At 35.0% G+C, this 18,652-nt stretch overlaps 1 protein-coding gene and 1 long non-coding RNA gene across 13 annotated transcripts in view; one reads left to right on the top strand and one right to left on the bottom strand.

Moving 5' to 3' along the window:
• FBXO8 (F-box protein 8) overlaps positions 1–18,652 on the top strand; it is a 27,419-nt gene that overhangs the window by 2,101 nt on the left and 6,666 nt on the right. For 4 of the 8 annotated variants that reach the window (XR_015699528.1, XR_015699529.1, XM_087735790.1 and 1 more), the window contains exons 2-5: positions 3,264–3,603; positions 5,875–6,001; positions 13,503–13,621; positions 15,273–15,469. Coding sequence is in view for 6 of the 8 variants with exons in the window: in XM_087735790.1 (XP_087591916.1) it covers positions 3,275–3,603; positions 5,875–6,001; positions 13,503–13,621; positions 15,273–15,469 (772 nt within the window). In the remaining 2 variants the exon portion in view is untranslated. Of the gene's footprint in view, positions 1–3,263; positions 3,604–5,874; positions 6,002–13,502; positions 13,622–15,272; positions 15,470–16,224; positions 17,943–18,652 lie in introns of those variants that run through there. The other 4 variants (XM_087735792.1, XM_087735793.1, XM_087735788.1 and 1 more) reach the window with 2 other exon arrangements.
• LOC148051420 (uncharacterized) overlaps positions 13,669–18,652 on the bottom strand; it is a 17,638-nt gene continuing 12,654 nt past the window's right edge. For 4 of the 5 annotated variants that reach the window (XR_015699530.1, XR_015699532.1, XR_015699534.1 and 1 more), the window contains one exon: positions 18,089–18,379. This is a non-coding gene — a long non-coding RNA (uncharacterized LOC148051420). Of the gene's footprint in view, positions 14,417–18,088; positions 18,380–18,652 lie in introns of those variants that run through there. The other variant, XR_015699531.1, reaches the window with a different exon arrangement.

The raw sequence follows: 18,652 nt of genomic DNA on the forward strand, positions 1-18,652 counted from the left end.
ATTGCCAGATGCTTACCTGATAGCATAAATTCACTTGATAATTGACTGGGCACAGCCTTTCTATGAACTGTTTCTGATAACGCTGCTGGTCTTTCTCTCCCATCTTTCTGGTAGATTATGGTTATGAAACTTGTCACAATATGATTCCTAATGATCTTCAGAGCCTTAAATTTTCTATTGCTCCTTTTTTTTCCTTTTATTTAAACTATGCCCAAATAATTAGTATTTTCAGAAGATTTTTAACAGTTGGGAGTTAACAAATGTGTATAGAAATGTGGCTTTGTTATAATGATATAAACTAGTGTCAGAAAAGATGGCAGAAATACTAGCAAAATAAATTCCTTAATTTGTCTTACAAGAAGTTACCTCAACAAACAGATTTCTACATTTAACAAAACTTTCCTTTCTCTCTACTTGACATACGCAATTTACATAGAATAGGTTCTCTCATTTCATCTTTTGTAAAATGTAAGGTTTAATATTGCAATGTTGTCATATTTTTTTCATGCTGATTTCTGTTGCTTTAGTGGTTAAGGACTTGAAATAATGATGAGGGATTACAAGCCCTCACTCCTGGTTCTCTCTGTCCCTGAAACTAGTATTTGACTATTTTATCATTTTGTTTAGAGTCAATGCTATATTTTCAGGCAGATTTTGTTTTTGTTTTTACATGAAGAGCTATACTGAGAAAGTGTGCAGATTATATTTGAGTTACATCTACATGTGTATGTATACATTTACCTTTTTCAAAGCCCTAAATTTTTTACATAATTGAACTGAAAGATCATTATTACTCAGTCATTCAGATAATCTGATATCTTCCAAGAGTGAACACAGCCTCTGAATTTGGCATCTGCATATTTGAAAGTGTAATGCCTTGTTGGCAGTGTTCAGTTTACTCACAGGGCTAGGGTCAAGAATTGGTTGAAGCCTCCCAAGATATTTAGGGATATCTGTTTATTAAGTACTGTACTTAGGTAATTAACAAGCTTATACACAGTGCCTAGCAAAATGGGAACTTTATCTTAATTGAATCCTCTAGCACGGTGATAGTAGCCCTTTTTGAAATGTTGTATCTGCTCAGAAATACTCCTTATCTGCTCTTTTCATCCCTTAGGAAAGTCTCTTGTCCTTCTTCCAGCCCTTGGCTCTTACTGCCTACCCACACAAACAGGTTTTTAGCTTGATTCTTCACTGCACATCACTGTATGTTCTGCCTGCTCAGCAGGGGCAGCAGCAGCAGCAGCTGGAGTTGGAGCGGCAGGCAATGCGATGGGTTTATGCTTGTAGTCCCAAGTGCCAATTCTGGCACACCTACCACTGATTCATTTAACAGCTCTTGATTTTATTGTAACAGTGCTTGGGATCCTCCTTTGGGATGAAGTTTAGTAACTTCCTTCTCCTTGGAGAGATTTGGTTGCTCAAAAACAGAAAGGTGGCACTGAGCAACTGCAGCTCTGGGAACGTCTCTTTAAAAGAAGTTACTACCTCTTATTTTAATATAGCTAGGCAATGAAAAATAAAGGCAGAGTTCTTCATCTTGTGATGAAACATGTTTTATTTACAGCTAGAAGTTTCATAAATTAATTGCAAACACCAGCATGAATTATCAAGGCCCATTTTTATCAGACTGCTCATCCTTTTGTTGCCACTTTTTAAATGGCAGATTGTGGTATAGCTTCCTCTCGTGAAGCAACTTTACCGGTAACCTTAAGGACTTTTAAAAATTTTATGCTGGTCTCAACAAAACAAGAATACCTTCTTTACGCATACATTCTTGCAGCCAATTGTATATCCTATTTATGGTGTGACTCAGTAAGCTTTTTTTTTTTTTAAACTTGCCTGCTAAGTTATAGCAGTTGATCATGGTTTAATCTGCCTCTATATGATAAAAAAATTAAGCAAAATATATAACTGTACAAGAAATGAGAATAAAAATAATGATGAATTTATGTAAAATCTTGCATATTACTAAACTGAATATAATACATATGACTACGGTTTGTTTCTTCACAGCTGTGGCCCTATCTAGAAATTAATTATTGAACTTGAAACCTGAATGGATTCTTGTGTAGATAACTGCTTCACCAGCCAGCTGAACCTGTCTTTTGTCTACTTCCATCTTGGTTATGCTCTTTTTTTTCTTTAATTTCTCTAATTTCTCCATTTTTTCCCCATAAGCAGTCATCGCATCTGTAGCTTGTTTCTTTCTGCTTATGTAGAATCGTTTCCATTCATGTCCAACCTTTAACAGTTTTAAAGCCCCATTTTTAATTCCCTATGCTAATAGAATATAAATAATTTCAAATACTTGTGAGATCCTACCAGACCAGGCCATAAGTGTTTCTTTCTTGAAAGTCAGCATCGGGAACCTACAGATTCCTAGTATGATCACTTTAGTGATTTGTCATCATAGCAAAGGTTGAAAAATAAGATAGATCACGATCTATATGCTACTTGTGATGGGATTAAGACAACATTCCCATACTGAATTTGTATGATTTATTGTACTTTAATTTTCCCTCTTGGTAAATACAGGAGGTTACTGAAATTTGAGTTGTGGCAATCAGAAATCCTGATAACTGCCTAACATTCAGGATCTGTTCTTTTTATTACTATCTGCAGCAAAGTTTCACAAAAAAATAACAAGCATGGTGATAAGTAAGATATAGAAGCCTTATCATTAAGTTTTTGTGCTACTGTGCAAGAAAGCATGAAAAGATATTTTGGGTGCTCAGAAACAAGAAACTGAATCCTTAATGCGTTATCATTGAAGTAGCTAAGCTTTGTCTTAATGTCAGTCACAGCCTAATTTTGTGTGCTACCCACTATTCAGGACATTTTTTTTTTCTTCTTGCATTTTATAGCACTTCATTGACTCTAAAGAAGCTCTTTTTATTAAATTTTAAGGGAAGTCTGAAAATAATAATTCCAAATGTTCTGATGGTTAAGCCTTTTTAACTTGAATAGGACATAGATAATGTTTGGTACTGTTTGCAGAAGCTTATTGCTTATTTTGTAACTCTTCAAGCATAGAAATTTTTGAAAAAAAAAAAAATTCCAGTTTTTTTATGGGTTTTGTTTTCAGTACTTATTCAGTTGCTCAGTTGGAGACAGATTACATCGTCAGCATAACTTTGACAAAACTCACTTTGTTTTCTATTCAGATCAGTCCTAGAATTTTATTTTTCCAGTGTATGCTGAGTCTGTCTTACAAATATTTATAAATAGCTGTCAACATTTAATTTGGATTTTATGTCCAGCAGGCTCGCAGATGGGTCAGGGACTCTGGAGAGTTGCTAGGAACCAGCAACTGCAACACCAAGGATACAGTGGACAAGGCTATCTTACCAGAGAACATGGTAGGAGGATAGCTACTAACAATGTTCCCAATACAAGCCATCGCAAACAAGCCCAAGGAGGCATTGACATCTACCACCTGTTGAAGACAAGAAAATCTAAAGAACAAGAAGGATTTATTAACCTGGAAATGCTGCCACCAGAGCTTAGTTTTACCATTTTGTCATACCTGAATGCAACTGATCTCTGTCTAGCTTCATGTGTCTGGCAGGATCTTGCTAATGATGAGCTTCTCTGGCAAGGGTAAGCAAAGAAAAAAAAAAAAAAGAAGTATCACCTGGACATAGTAAAAATAATTATTAGATTTTAAATTTGTTTCAAGATGTGCTTTTTGTCATTCTAACCTTAGCAAAGGTTTCCTAAGTTAAATGAGATTTGACACAGGGAAAACATGAACATAGATTAAAAATGTGTTATTCTGGATTTCTAATTAATACCAGGTATTAGTGGAGATTACTACATACGCAGGTGTGCTTAGTACAGTTATACGTGTGTATTACTGTACACCTGTTGTTTGATATACATCATGGGGAAAAAAAACAAGGACTTGTCTTCACTTTTGTATTATCTCAAAGCACATCTCAAATGTTTGTATTATTACTTCTCTGAACTTCGAACAAGTATCTAGCTTGAGCAAACAAACCTATTCAGCTGAAGCTCCAAGTAGAAAGGGATGAGAACTCATCTACTATACTTGTCTTAGAGCAACTTAAGTGTATGGGTTTTGGACAATGGTGATGGAAGGGGGAAAGAAAAGGTCAGTTCTGCAAATGTGTCCAGTGGAATTTCTACAGTCTAACAGTTGAAACACATTTATTTAGCATACGCAGAGTTTGTACGTCCAGGAAATAAATAAAGGAGCATTCTATCAAATAAAATAGTATAAGATCAAGATTTAATTAACAATATTTTCTTTGATATTTGGTGTTTTACAACACTAGGAGAGACTCATGAAATCATACTTACCTTTAGAGTAGATGGTCAGCAGAACTTTTATCTTCTTTCACAACATATTTTTACCCCTTAACAGAAAGTAAGTAGTATTACTGTAATAGTTGGGTTGTTGTTCAGGTCCTGTTTCTTTTCCTTTCTTTGTGCTCTGCATCTCTTCCTTATCTATTTCTTTGCCCCTCTACATTTGAATTAAGCAGCTTCCCTTCTTGTCATGCTTTATGAACTCAGCAATAGAATAATGCAATTATAACTTCTTAGTCACAATTGTTCTGCTGTTGGGGACTGTTGTCTTGGCAGGAAACGGGAATTCTAGTGAAGATCCTGCTAAGCTTCTAAGTTTATGTATATCAAATAGCTTGGCAGTTGTGTAAGTATGCATTGTATTGTACTCAGTTCTTGGTATCAAAACCCCACTAAATACAAATAAATTCCCTGGACCAAAGCTTGAAGATACTAGAGCGTCTTAATTGTATGCAGTATATATTCTTAACATACAGGGGGAAAACATACATATTTTCTTCAGAGTTCATCCTAGGAAATAGCTCAATCATTTTTAGTGAAATCTTCCCAAATAATACTCAGTTCAAATTATACACTTTGGTAGTGAAAATGCAAATTAATAAAAATGTCAAATTGCATAATTTCTGTAGACATCTTAATCTTCAATATTCCACCTGTATTGGATATGTTTGACTTTAGGCTTTGGCAAGTCCTGTGGCTGCAGTTCCGAACTCAGTCCAAATAAGACCCAGGTTCCTGAACTGAAAACAAAGACTCTCCCATGTCCTCAGTGGCTACCTGCTGGGTCCTGAGCATTGTGCCTAATTATTTGCAAAACAGATGTGTTGAAGCAGAACTACCAGTTCAATAGGGAATCTAGATAACAATCAGAGTGCCTAGAAAGTGACAGTTCAAGGGAATTTCAGATGATGTCATCAAGGAGAACAAGACGAGGGATGGAAACCGATGAAACTGAGATATGGAGTCAGGATGGGATAGAAGGGAAAGAAACTGAGAAGTGATGGAAGATATAGAGGGATGGAGCTGGATCAAATAATTGGGAGTGGTCAAGACTGGAAAAAGGACAGTCAGGTAGAAAGGGACAGATGGGGAAAGCAGTAGGTTAATGGCATAATTTTGTGCAGATGTGGTGTCCCACTCACTGCACAACTGGGACACAAGAAAAGAAACAACAGTTTTTTAGACTGTCATACTGCTGCTAGAGAACAACTTGTCATAGTTATCCAGTGTTCAGATGCTAGGAGTGCCAGAGGTCTTAGCTGTGTGGATGTCATTATGATGCCACCTACTGGGATATGTTTTGAGATTGCACTCAAATACACCAAAACCTGTGTGAGAAGAGAAGAGAACAATAATAGAAACGAACACTTCAGCAACACACTTGCAAAAGGCTTAATAACTAAGTGTTACAAGCAACCTAATTCTGACTTTTCCTATAGTTTGAGTATTTGGCTTTGCAGTGTTGATTACATTTTGCTTCTGTAAAATACATGAAATACATAAAAGAATTTTGATAATAGACTAATTCTGTTTTCATAGGTTGTGCAAATCCACTTGGGGTCACTGTTCTATATACAATAAGAATCCGCCTCTAGGATTTTCTTTTAGAAAATTGTATATGCAGCTAGATGAGGGCAGTCTCACCTTTAATGCCAACCCTGATGAGGTAAGTGAACTGTTGCTGATTGTGATTGTTGTCTTATAATTATAGCCATATTAAAAGCCAAGTTTTAATAGGTGTTTGTTTCGCTGTAGGAATCGTTAATACTAAGGTATAGCCCTATCCTGATCTTTTTTTGCATACGGTACCTGTGCACATCATTTACATGGCTTGCCTCTTAAGTGCTCTATACAGTGGTCTGACCTATGGATGCCAGAAATTCATAACCACATATTGACTTAGGACTGAGGCAGAGATTCTAACTGAAGACACAGTGGTGAATTTAAAAAGGATAATAATACACTTACATAAATTAAAATGCTGAAATGCTTCTGCAGAGTATGAGTTTGATCCCACTTCAGTTAAAGCAGCATGAGGTATAAAGTAGCACCAATTACTTCTGTGACAATTACGGTTTCTTGTAAGGGCTTTTTAATTATTTCCACTATCAAGGACCAAATCTTGAAATATTATGAAAAAGATGTACTGCTGAACTATCCTAAAGATCAGTTTCATTTGATTTCTGCGGATGTTTGTTATGCATAAACATAATCTTTCTTTATAGTATATAACAACATATATTTATTTTCAAAATATAACCCATGTCAAACTAAAAGGTTTCCATTTATTGATTCGCGTAACTAACTGGAGAAGTCGGTTTCTGCTTTCGCTCTGTCACCTTTCAAAGAAGAAAAGAGTTTAAGAGTAGACAGCTTTTGCCTGGGAGATACGCAATTACGCCCAAGTGACAAGGAGATTCTTTTGTGTACAAAACCAGACTCCTGCTTCATGTTTCCTAGGAAAAGAAGGTCCACAGTACTGAACAAAAAGTAGCGTTAACTTCCTGCTTGTATTTATACATACACAAGGAAGTGGTAATTGAATAAATCCAAAGTAGGAAAAGGATTAAGAGACATGAAAAGTTATATTTCTAGGAGCCAATAGTTCACTCTGCTGATATGATACAGAAAACCCGAACTTGTGACCACGAGGTGGAATAAATAAAGCAGTCGTATAAATCATTACAATAATGTGATTTTGTTTAAATTCTTGCTTTATCTCATATTCTGCTTGATAAAGTAACCCGCTACTTTTATTAGTCACAAATTACAGTATTTTGTCATTTCTCTGGTAGAGCTCTGCCTTGAAGTGTGATACGCAGTGCTGAGACGTCTTATCAGCACCTTGCCACTTGAGTGATTAGCATTGATTTTCAGCAGGCTTTTAGTGAATTTAGTAATAAATGTAAAGTTTTTCAAATGAAACGCAATATTTAGGTAACTTAAATTTGTTTTCAAGAATGTATCAAGTGTTAAGTGGTAACAGCTTTGTCCACCCAAATATTTCTGTGTCTTTCAATTTGTTTTAACATAACTTTTCACTTACTATCTTAGTTTATAATATGCTGTAATATTCCAACCTAATTTAAAGTCATCTTGTTAGGTTTAAAGCATTCGGAGCCTTCACAAAAGGCACTGAATAAAAAATTCGTTATTTTTAAAGGAAATTAAGGTCTGCAAATTAGAACTACCTTATAGTATACCTAAATTAGGTGTTAAATTTATTATGCTATGCTTACTTCTTCTGGGTTCATTATGGTTATATTGTACAGTATTAGTACAAACAGTCTGCTTCAGGCCTAGTGAGAGACAAGAACCTCAGGATATCTCCTAAGGGCTTCTGTTCCTCTCTCCCTGTGGAGCACCATAGCCTGGTAGGAATCATTCAGGGCCTGAGTTTCAGGAGAATTCACAAATACTATTGCTTTTATTGTTTACAACTGTGATATTGGCAGAATTATTATTATAAGGACACTGTGACTGGAATATATGATATGACATTCCACTATTACAAATTGCGTCTCCGAATTTCCTGCCAAACTCTGCTTTACATTTGATAACAGACCTGATCAAATTACTATAAAAATAGGAATACTTACAGCCACAGGAGCAAGATTCTCCAAAGGACACCGCCCATGTCATGAAAATGGGTAACCAGGCTCCACAGCAACAGCTCCAGAGCTAGCGGTGGCTCACGGGGTAGGGAAGAGCATCTACACACTTTGTGGTAGGATTCTCTGGTTAGCCATTGTTGTGTGCATGGTGTTGTGATATCCGCTGTAATTTAATGTATTGATTGTGTGCATGAGCTTGCATAATTCATATCAGGTGCTCACATTCTGCTGAAAGGATGTGCCTAATCACATTACACGTAATCTGAAAAAAGCCTCCAGTGCATGTGTGGTTTCTCATTATTTTTTTTGGTTGCTGTTTTTGGTTTGGTTTTGTTTTTTTTTTTTCATATGGCAGCACCATTGTAGCCAAGATTTTGGAACTTGGGTTTTGTTTCTTTGGGGAGAGGGGGTGGTTTAGTGTTACTATTAACACTTGAATATGAATATTATGTTGTTTAATCTGCCTACATGGTCTCTGCCGTATTTTATTCTAAAGAGTGTATGGTGTATGTGAAATATTTCTCATGCAGTGCTCATTTCATATATCATAAGCTTATGACTCAGAATTTGTAAGCAACCAGAAGTTATTTCCCGCTGTTTTGTATACTGTTTCTAACTCTCTACAAAATATTTTGTCAAGTTTATTACATGGAGTTATGCTATGTAGTTAAAACTGGAACTCAAGGTGGAAAAGAGAATCCTTTGGTCAGGGAAGAAAATCTAATTTTTGTTTCATTCTTAATGATAATGATTCTAACTGGTTCTGTTTAATAGCATTTATTTTTATGGAAATTTTTTCTATTGGAATCTGGACTGTACCAAAACTCTCTGACTTCAGTGAGGTCAGGATTTCCTTTATGTGGCATAATTACAATGAAGTACAGTTAAGACAGTGCTTATACTAAGGCTGGCTTTCCACTCACGAAGATTCCCTCATTCGTTACCAACTGCCCTTAGTTTTTGTCAGGGAGGTCAGTTTTCTGATCTTTTCTTGATTATAAATTAATTGTTAGCCACTTGCATAAAACTACTTTACCTGACTTTTAATTATAAATAGTCTAGATGATGGAATATTTACTGCGCTATGTATTTCTATGCAAATTTTTGAAAACTTATCCTATTTCATAGTGATCTACTAAGCAAGCCAATTTTGAGATGCATTGATTTATCTGTCCTAAGAATATTAGAAGTGTGTGTATGTTGTAGAAGGGAGAAGTTCTTTTGTGTGATTTATCTAAAAAGTCAGAATGGACCAGACAGCTGAAAGCTTTTGAAGACTCTACATTAAAGTCAGAGAACTGCAATCTTGTAAATTATTATTTATGGATTCTGTGTAACATGAAAAATATTTCTACATTCTCCTTGTGATCTCTGCCATCACAAGTGTGCATCACTGAGACTGTATTTTAAAGACATACAGTGAAAGAGACACTGTTTGAAATGTATGTTCTATACTGTGTCCACATTTGTCACCAAATGACTTGATTCGTAACTTAGGAAAAGAATCTTTAAAATTTTTATTAGAAAATATAACATTAGTACTGTGCATTTTATTCCAGAAGATGCACCATGAAATATATTAAGATATTGCATTTCCCTAGCAAAATGGGAATAATAATACCATACATGTCTAATTATTACTTACTAACAATGCTAATGTTACCTAGAAGCCCCAATTAGAAATTGAGGCCCTACTATGCCAGATACTGTATAAACAGAATAAAATGACAGTCACTGCCCCCAAAGGATTTATCTAGGTAATTAAGCTAGTATTTAAACTTAAATTCCTGTATTTCTTCAGATTTTTTAAGAATGTTTTAATTTGGTTGGTGATCGAAATTGTCTTTTTTTTAATACAGTACAGACTAGAAAGAAATCAGTTTTATGTTGATACTTACGTAATCCTACCAAAACGTAAAAGCATATAACTCACAGAATTATAAATCACCTAAAAATGTTAATATACTACTAGTGATTCCTTAGTCACCTTTTAAAATTATTTAAGGTAAACAAATAGAACATGTGTACAACCATTTGCATGACATTTGAGATTTCAAATATTAAGTGAAATTTGTCTTTATTGACAAATGTATTTGTCGTATATTTTCCTGCACTACTTTTAACTGCACATTAGGTAAAAAGCTTCATTGTCTCCCAACTCTGACTTTGCAAACAATTCCATTTAAATATTAAAAAGAGAAATCATGTATATGTGTAGAAAAATACTGATTCCAAAATTTCTATACTGTTAACTTAGAATATGTCTGGTTTGCTTTGTATGCATATCTAAACAGAGATGTCAAAGGCAATTACAAACGTTTTAATGTTGACTGCGGTACTGAGCTGTTCTGAAAGTACTCTTAGCAGAGAAGAAAATCAATGCAGAAATGAAACCAATACTGAAAAAGAAAACTTTTTGATTTTACATATCCTGTGTGGGTATAAATGAATGGAAAGGCTCTTGGAAACAGGTACAAAGCAAGCTAAGAGTGTCAGTGCTGTAATAGAATAGGTTGGTAAAACAAGCATCATGCGACTGGTAAAAAAGGAGTAACTGTAAAAAATAACATATTGAAATACAACGAATGGCTTTTGTTGTTACTATTAGTCTATGGTTATGATTGTTATTTGTATATATAATTTAAATCAACACTTTCATACATTAAGATTTTATCCAGAGCTGTCTGAAATTCAGTGGTAACATTCTTGCCACAAAGGCAAGGTATCTTTAAGGCATCTGTCCTAGTTCCCTAATGCTAAGAACATAAGGGTGACAAGCAGGCTCCTCACATAAGTTAGGCAGACACAGAGCTACTGGAAATCTTGGCTGTTGTACTGTTCACCTAACTACTCTTCCACTAAATCAGAATTAGAATAACATACCGTGTGTTTCCTAAGCATTAAAAAGACCATTTCGCACCTGGTAGATAGTGGCAGAGATTTGCCTACCTCACTTCAGTCAAATGTTTCCTAAGAGAATCGCCAGATGACTGATAAATAATCTTAGCATAGATTTTAATAGTGTGTAGAACTACTTATTTCAGCTAGTATACCTGCCACAAGTGACCATTTTAGCTACCAAAAGTGATTTATTTGAAGTGTGCGTTCGGAGAGGAATTCCAGGCAGTGTTTACAGTGTTACAAAAAGCAGATTCGATGACATGCTGTAAATCTTGTAAATAAATTTCATTTGCTGTGAGCCAAAATTTAAGAACTTTAAAGAGAAATCAGGTTTCTATTGTTGCAAAGTATTTGTGGTTGCTTAGGAAGAAGTAAAAAGCAACTAAAAACGATGACGTGCTGAAGTGTATTTTATTTATACCCTGTTTATTTGTGAAGGAGATGAGGAAAATGAATAATGAGACTGCATTCACAGAAAAAGATATTGCCAAGCATTATGTGTAGGGGAGGAGAGAGAAGGAATTAGAGACAGGGAGTAAAAATGTTTTGCAGACTTGGTAGCATATCAGGTGAAGATCCTACCTTGAGTTGAAATCTAGTGCATGAAAGAAACTGCTTATGGCATTTACTGTCACAGGGAAACCAACCCCTTGTCTGTCTTAAAGGTGTTATTTTCATCCTGTCTCATCTATGACTTGCCAGGTATTTTCTGGATATGTTGCAGAAGTGTTTGTTAAATAATTGCAGCAGGAATACCACTGAGACTTCCTCGCCAGGCTTCAGTTTGTAGTACCTTAAGCAAATACTTATTACTGAAGCAAATGGATAAGTCTCATTAAGTCAGGATATATGTAAAGGAGATGTTCTGCTGCTAGTCTTGTATAAATTGCCAGAATACTTGAGGAATTAATATGCAGTTGATGTTCTTTTTGATCTCCCATTTTTAGTTTCCTATTTAGCTCTAATTCAAGAAAGTACTTAACCTTATGTTGTCCATCCATATTACGAACAAACTTTAATATGAACTAATTTGGACTTAAATGCAAGCTTATAGTGCAATACATGTTTCATGACAGTCCTAAATAAAGATTCTTCTTAAAATCAAGGCCTAAAATTGCTAGGATTTTTTTTGTCTTACCTGTATAAAACCTTTATATTTTTATTTATTTTGTGAAACATTCTTTTAACAAAAAAAATAAGCTGTTAAACTGCTATTTTCTATAAATATATAAGCAAAAATTATGGACTGGTAAAATGAGCTAGATAATATTACAGGTGTTTGTTGGCTTTTCACTTGTCTTATCGATATCTTCAGCATATATTCTAATTTGGTTTTTTGCTTGATGCAACTGAGACTTTGCTTTACTAATCCACTTCATAAAACAACTTTCCAAACCTGCATGCAGTCCTTTATTTCTTTTTTTAAGCAGAATTGAAGAGCACTGGGAAGTTAGTTTATACTCTGAATGACAGGTTGCCCCTACATCTTTATAGATGTAATGTAAACTAAAAGGGCAGACTCACAAAATATTGTGAAGTCTGATGTCAGAAGATTTATGAAAAAGATTTCAGAAGTATTTTAAAGGTGATTTAGGTTGTGGCCTTGGTACATTATCCTATGCAGAAATGCACTGTCCTACACATTTTACATTATTTCAACATTATGGTATAGTCAAAAGATACTGTACCTAAGTATTGTAACACTTTGTAACAAATGCTCAGAACCACTCCCAGCCTGTGCCAAATTGAATTGAAACTGGTTTGTTAGTTATTCTCAGGTTTAGATTTGTGTTGTTGAAAAATGTGAACATTTTTAAAATCCATTAGGTTGGTTTTGATTTCTGAGATCATAAGGAAAATAGTTTTATGCTTTGGAATATTGCAATGAACAGAAAGAATCCAGAATATCACTGAAATATTTTTAAATGAAATTTGGCATGTGAATTCTATAAGAAATGTGTGCTTGGCCAAGTGTGGAAAATTCTGGAAATCATAATATGAATATAAAATATACACAATTTTTCTATCTTTTTAATTTTTTTTTTTATGTTAGGCACAGTGTTCTTATTTATGTGTATGCATATTTATATATGTTGATATTTACCTATGCTTTGAAATCAGCGTGCTTGTGTTTATTTGCATTATTGCACATTTAAACAAATGCATTTAATGCATCTATTTGAATGTGACACATCATATACATGTGAGAACATTAATGTTTTAATGAAAGATATTAAAGACTAAACACATTATGGCTAAGATTTTCTTATTTACAAAAGTTATGAAATTAAAAGTTATGGTCCCCACAGCATTTTAAATACGATTTTAAAAGTATGAAAACCAAAATACTAGTCTACACTTGTAAAGATATTATTAAAGAACCATCATGCTCATTATGGGGTTCATAATTTTAAATTTCCTACTGTGAGTATATGTAAAATCTCAACCATAACAATAAACTGTTTCTTTGCATTTGATTTATAATTTTAGAGTGTATTGTGCATGTTGAAATGTGATTTAGAGGAAGAGGAATCATTCTGAAAAACAAACCAACTAATTAGTAGGATTGTGTTCCTACATTGCCAAGTACAATACTTGTTCCTAAACACATGAGGATTAAACATATTTACACATACGTGTTTTTTATCTCAGGGAGTCAACTATTTTATGTCCAAGGGCATACTAGACGATTCGCCGAAAGAAATAGCTAAGTTTATCTTTTGCACGAGAACACTAAATTGGAAGAAGCTGAGAATCTACCTTGATGAAAGGTAATTTGAATTTCTCTTGAGACATTTTCTATTAATTTTCAATGTACAGCACCATTCAACAATATTTTGCTTGTATTGATGTAATTTTAAAGATGTGAAAATGCAAGAAAAAGCAACTAAGTAATGCTGCTGCTAAATCTGAACAGTTATTCAGTTCAAGTATTTATGCAACTGTAATGCTTCATAAGAACCCCTGAAAATACCACCTATAACTAGTAAATCTCACATCCTGTGCTTTTTCTGCATTTTTGCAGTTCTGAGCATAAATTGTTTTGAAGTTATAATGAGCATTTAAAGTGCACAGGATAATCTTTGTGCTGTATGACACTCGGATTTTATAGATATTTTGCTGCTTTTTTTGACTTGAGGTTTCTTTTTTTTTCTATCTAGTGAGGATGTTAATCAGAAAAAGCAGTTATCACTTTACCACATGATGATAGTTTTTTAACTAATGTTGAATCATCTAACCATTATTTGGTTGTCTGATACATCTCAAATGAAGTCACACCCACCTCCCCAATGCAATAGAGCATCCTCTTGGAGACAGCATGAGCTGCAGTAGGGAACACTTTCCCTGCTGTAGCATGCTCTTCTACCTCCACAATGCTTTCTCTTGCCCTCCAGGACACCTTCAGGTTGGGGTAGTGCAGTATCAGGAAAGAGGAGCACCAACACGTTCAAGCGAAGTTGAAAGAGGAGGAGAATAATAACTGGACCTAAATAGGAAGAGCAGAGGGACAGCAGCGCTTCTAGCAGGAATCCTCTCCTGCTTCTCATCCTCCTCAGCTTGTACCACTAAAGGAGTAAAAGGAGTCATTCTGTAGTGTTATCACCACTGACAGTCCTGTGCTGTAAAACCTCAGATTATCAATTTTTTTTTGGCAATAGAAAAAATACAAAACCATTTAACAGATGAGATTGCAAGTTAATATTAGCAACCCCTACTGCCATTCATCTTCCCTTTGTAAACAGAGCGTAATCAGGCGCTAAAAATAAAAACTAGGTTTCTAAATGTTGAAACTCCCCTCTTAGTAGTGAAATGTTTAATAGAAAGGAGAAACATATGAGAATATTCTTTGGTTCATTTCAAATTTGCTTCCAAATTTCCTTCAGATGTCTTTTGCACATCTGTTCATGTAGGCTAGTCTGAATCCTTTCAGATGTTTCCATGTTCAGCGGAAGACGCTTGAGAGCATCGCACCCTGATGGACTTAGACTTTAAAGGGGTTTTGTGAGCAAATTTTATCTGACTTAAGCCTGGTTTTAACAAGATACTCCTGTAACAGCTTCTACTTAGGCACCAAAATGTGTGACACACATGAATGTATTCCCTTTACTGTCTTTTTTAATGGCTTTGTCAGACAGTTTCAAGGAAGCGAAGCCTCTATGTAGACTATGAATGAATATGCATATAAAGAAACTAGAATTCTGATTAATGTATATTTTTATAGTATTTGGCTACTATTGTAAGTGTCTGAAGGATGTGTTTATACTATCTTTGTGCTGTTAGTGATAATTTTCTTTGTCTTTCAGCAAAAAACAAAGCTTATAAACTATTCTAAATCTTTCATTTTTATTTTTAAAACCTACATTTTCATATTTAAACAGTTGAAGGAAACTTCTCTAATTATGTGGGGTTTTATTCTACCAGGCGAGATGTTTTGGATGACCTTGTGACGCTGCACAACTTCAGAAATCAGTTCTTGCCAAATGCACTGAGAGAGTTCTTCAGACACATTCATGCTCCTGAGGAGCGTGGGGAGTACCTTGAGACTCTCATAACAAAGTTCTCTCACAGATTCTGCGCTTGTAACCCTGATTTGATGAGAGAGCTTGGCCTTAGCCCTGGTAAGCGAAAAAGAGCTTTGATTCAGTGGATCAGTCTTTGTATTTCTGGATGATGCTACTGTTTATGATAGTTTTAAAATCAGCACCTAAACAAATATTTCTGAAAGTACAACATGGCTTGGGAGGGTTCAGTATACAGTCATCATCTACTCGGGTTAAAAAAAAACCAAAATAACATATAGATTCTTCTCTTAGACTTAGCTGATAAGTGGGTTTTATTTTCATATTATCTTTCCTTCACTTTTGTCTGTGCTTAAGCTCTGTACTATCTCTAAGTTCCCTCTTGCAAAGACTTATATACTTAACATTTTACCTTGTGGATAGTCCTACAGAAATGAGAGGGGAATTTTGGGCCTCATTCTAGTTAACAAGCATTTCTAATTGGCTGGGGGGGAGCCAGTTTTCAGCAGTGGGACTGCTCTACATATTTAAAGAGAAGCTTTAGCCGGATGTTGGCCTTAGTTTACAAAAACTTCAAGAATCTGTTTAAATGAACGTGCATAAAGCCCTTAGCGACTTTTGAATAATGTAGAAATATTAAGAGATTTGTAAGTACTCACTTGGCGATGTGCTGACATTATTACTTTGAAAATTGCTATATTAAATTTTATTTCACTGGGATACCCTTTTGAGTTGTTACATATATAATTATAAGCCCAGATGATGAAGACAGTAAGGTTCTTGGACGGGGAACAATATTTTTAATGATCACAGTTTCCATTTTGAAATTTTTTTATTTATTCTCTCTTGTCTAGATGCAGTTTATGTACTGTGTTACTCTTTGATTCTACTTTCCATTGATCTAACAAGCCCTCATGTGAAGAACAAAATGTCAAAGAGGGAATTCATCCGAAATACACGACGAGCTGCACAGAATATTAGTGAAGATTTTGTAGGGCACCTTTATGACAACATCTACCTTATTGGCCATGTGGCTGCCTAAAAGCACAATTTGCTAGCACTTAAAATTTGTAATTTTCAAAAACTACATGAATTCAAGAAATTAATTATTTTGTAGAGATGGGGGTTATTTTAGTGCTGGTCATTCTAACCTCTGTATGCAATCAAAGTTTGTGTGTGTAAGTGTGTGTATGTGTAAACTACCTTTTCTATCTATTTACCATGGGAACGGAAGGATTTGAAGATCTGTTTTTCATAATTTTTTTAGTTTTGCACAAAACAATGCCATTAGTCTGACACAGCCATTTACGAATGTTAAACTGACATTACAGTCTAAGCTGACAAAGTGGTGAATTTGTGCATTAGATCTGCTTGAAACTTTAATAAGTTCATTCTTTTTAGAATACCATGTAATGTGTATATATTTAACTAAAGAGATTTATAATCATAATTATTTTATTGTAAAATATTTTAACTAAAATTTCTCCTTTTATCTCTTACAAATAGTGTTGTACTTCTTTCTTTTGCATTTTTTTACAATGCTGACTACCTCAGATACATAAGTTAGAAAAACATTGGTCTGAATACTACAAAAAAGTTTATTCTAGGAGATGACAGAATACTTGTAAAATGTCTAAGCTGATATTTAATACTGTGTTGACTGACTTGAATTAGCATGTTGCCAGTCTGCTATTCACTCAATTTTAAAGATTACAACCTCTATTTTAGATGAACCCTGATGTCATGCAGGGATAGCCTAGGGAAATCATGCAGTTCACATAGAGAGAGCTAACCCATATTGCAGACACTAGTTATTGGGGACATAGGACAACTACAGTCATCTATTCAGCACGGTAAGCAAGGAAAAATCTTAACAGGGAAAGTGGTAGGGGCGGCTAACATGTTGCTGCTTTCAACTGCTTCCCTCGGTCTAGAAGTGTCAATGATGGAAATGCCGAGGCAAATATATACCAGATGACTCATTGCTAGAGCTGTTAAAAACTGACTGTGCAAGATTAGAGCAGTGACCGTGCAGGATTGGAGAGCCGTTTCAGACTCAGATACTGAATTACTCTTTCTAAATCTGTCATGTAGCTAGATTTTAAATAGTTCTAGATTTATGAAAATACTTCAAAATGGTTTCACTCAGGTTGTGTCTTACATTTTCTGAAGTGTGTGGAATATTAGCCGTGCAACTGCCATGCATGTGCGGGAATTGAATGAGGATTTGCCTGGTTTTTGTTCAGATAACTCATAGAGCAGTGCTTTGCTTAAATTGACATAACATGGAGTTGAAATCAGAGCTGTTCCTGGTTATGTTTGTTTACATAATATTAGCTATCACTAGCATCTGGATTCATCATGGTAACAAGTAGCTGTATCCTTTTTCCCTACCACACCATGAGGTGAGGCAGGAAGATATTCTTAGTTCTGTTTTACAGATTAATCTGTTTTTTTATGTAGGAAGCCTATGGCAGAACCAGGAATTGCATGCAGGTCATACTCTTCATAGGCACACACTTTGCCCACACTGCTGCTTTCCATTTGGCACCGAGAGGGTGTTACATTTGTCTTCGATACGAGAAGAGTGATGACAATGACAGTCCACATAAGGGCTACATAAAGGACAGGGAGAAAAAATGTAGCTACTGCTGCTGTTTCAAGTGTTTAGTACATTTTGTTTATAGCTCTGGTCCACAGACAAAAATGCACCCCGAAAAAGTTGTATTTTTTTAATTACGTTACCCTTTAATCAAGTGTAAATGCCGTTTGTATTTGTGTAGCATACACAGCCAAAGCCAGGAGCCAGCACTATTGCAGCTATCTTCCAGACAGGTTTTACAATATCGCTCCCCTCTCTCAGGGTAACTTCTCATCACTTCACCCTGTGTCATTTCATATATTTCAGAAGGCCCAAAGATGCATTCTGCAGTGGTCAATTAGTCTCAAACACAAAGCAAGAGTATATGGTACGTTGGGGAGCTTTGTTTAAGGCACAGGTATCTGGTCCTGTTTAAAAAAAAAAAAAAATTGGAAAACTTTTAACATAATCTGTAAAACCAACAATAAAGGATGTCTCTGTGCTCCTTAAAGTGATCTTACATGAAGACTGCAGAATATGGCTTTCTAGAAAACAGTCCTCAGAAGTTACACACTTAAAAAGAAGAATTCAGTGAATTTTGAAATTACAACTAATCTTATCAGGAAATGTTTGCTTCTCAAACCACACGTGCAGAGTGAGGCCTAACTCTCTTCTGACTGGTATTTATGTTGACATTAGTG

Source organism: Nipponia nippon, unplaced genomic scaffold (genome assembly GCF_047370975.1).
Source record: "Nipponia nippon isolate SJK-2023a ecotype South Korea unplaced genomic scaffold, ASM4737097v1 scaffold_6, whole genome shotgun sequence".
NCBI lineage: Eukaryota > Metazoa > Chordata > Aves > Pelecaniformes > Threskiornithidae > Nipponia > Nipponia nippon.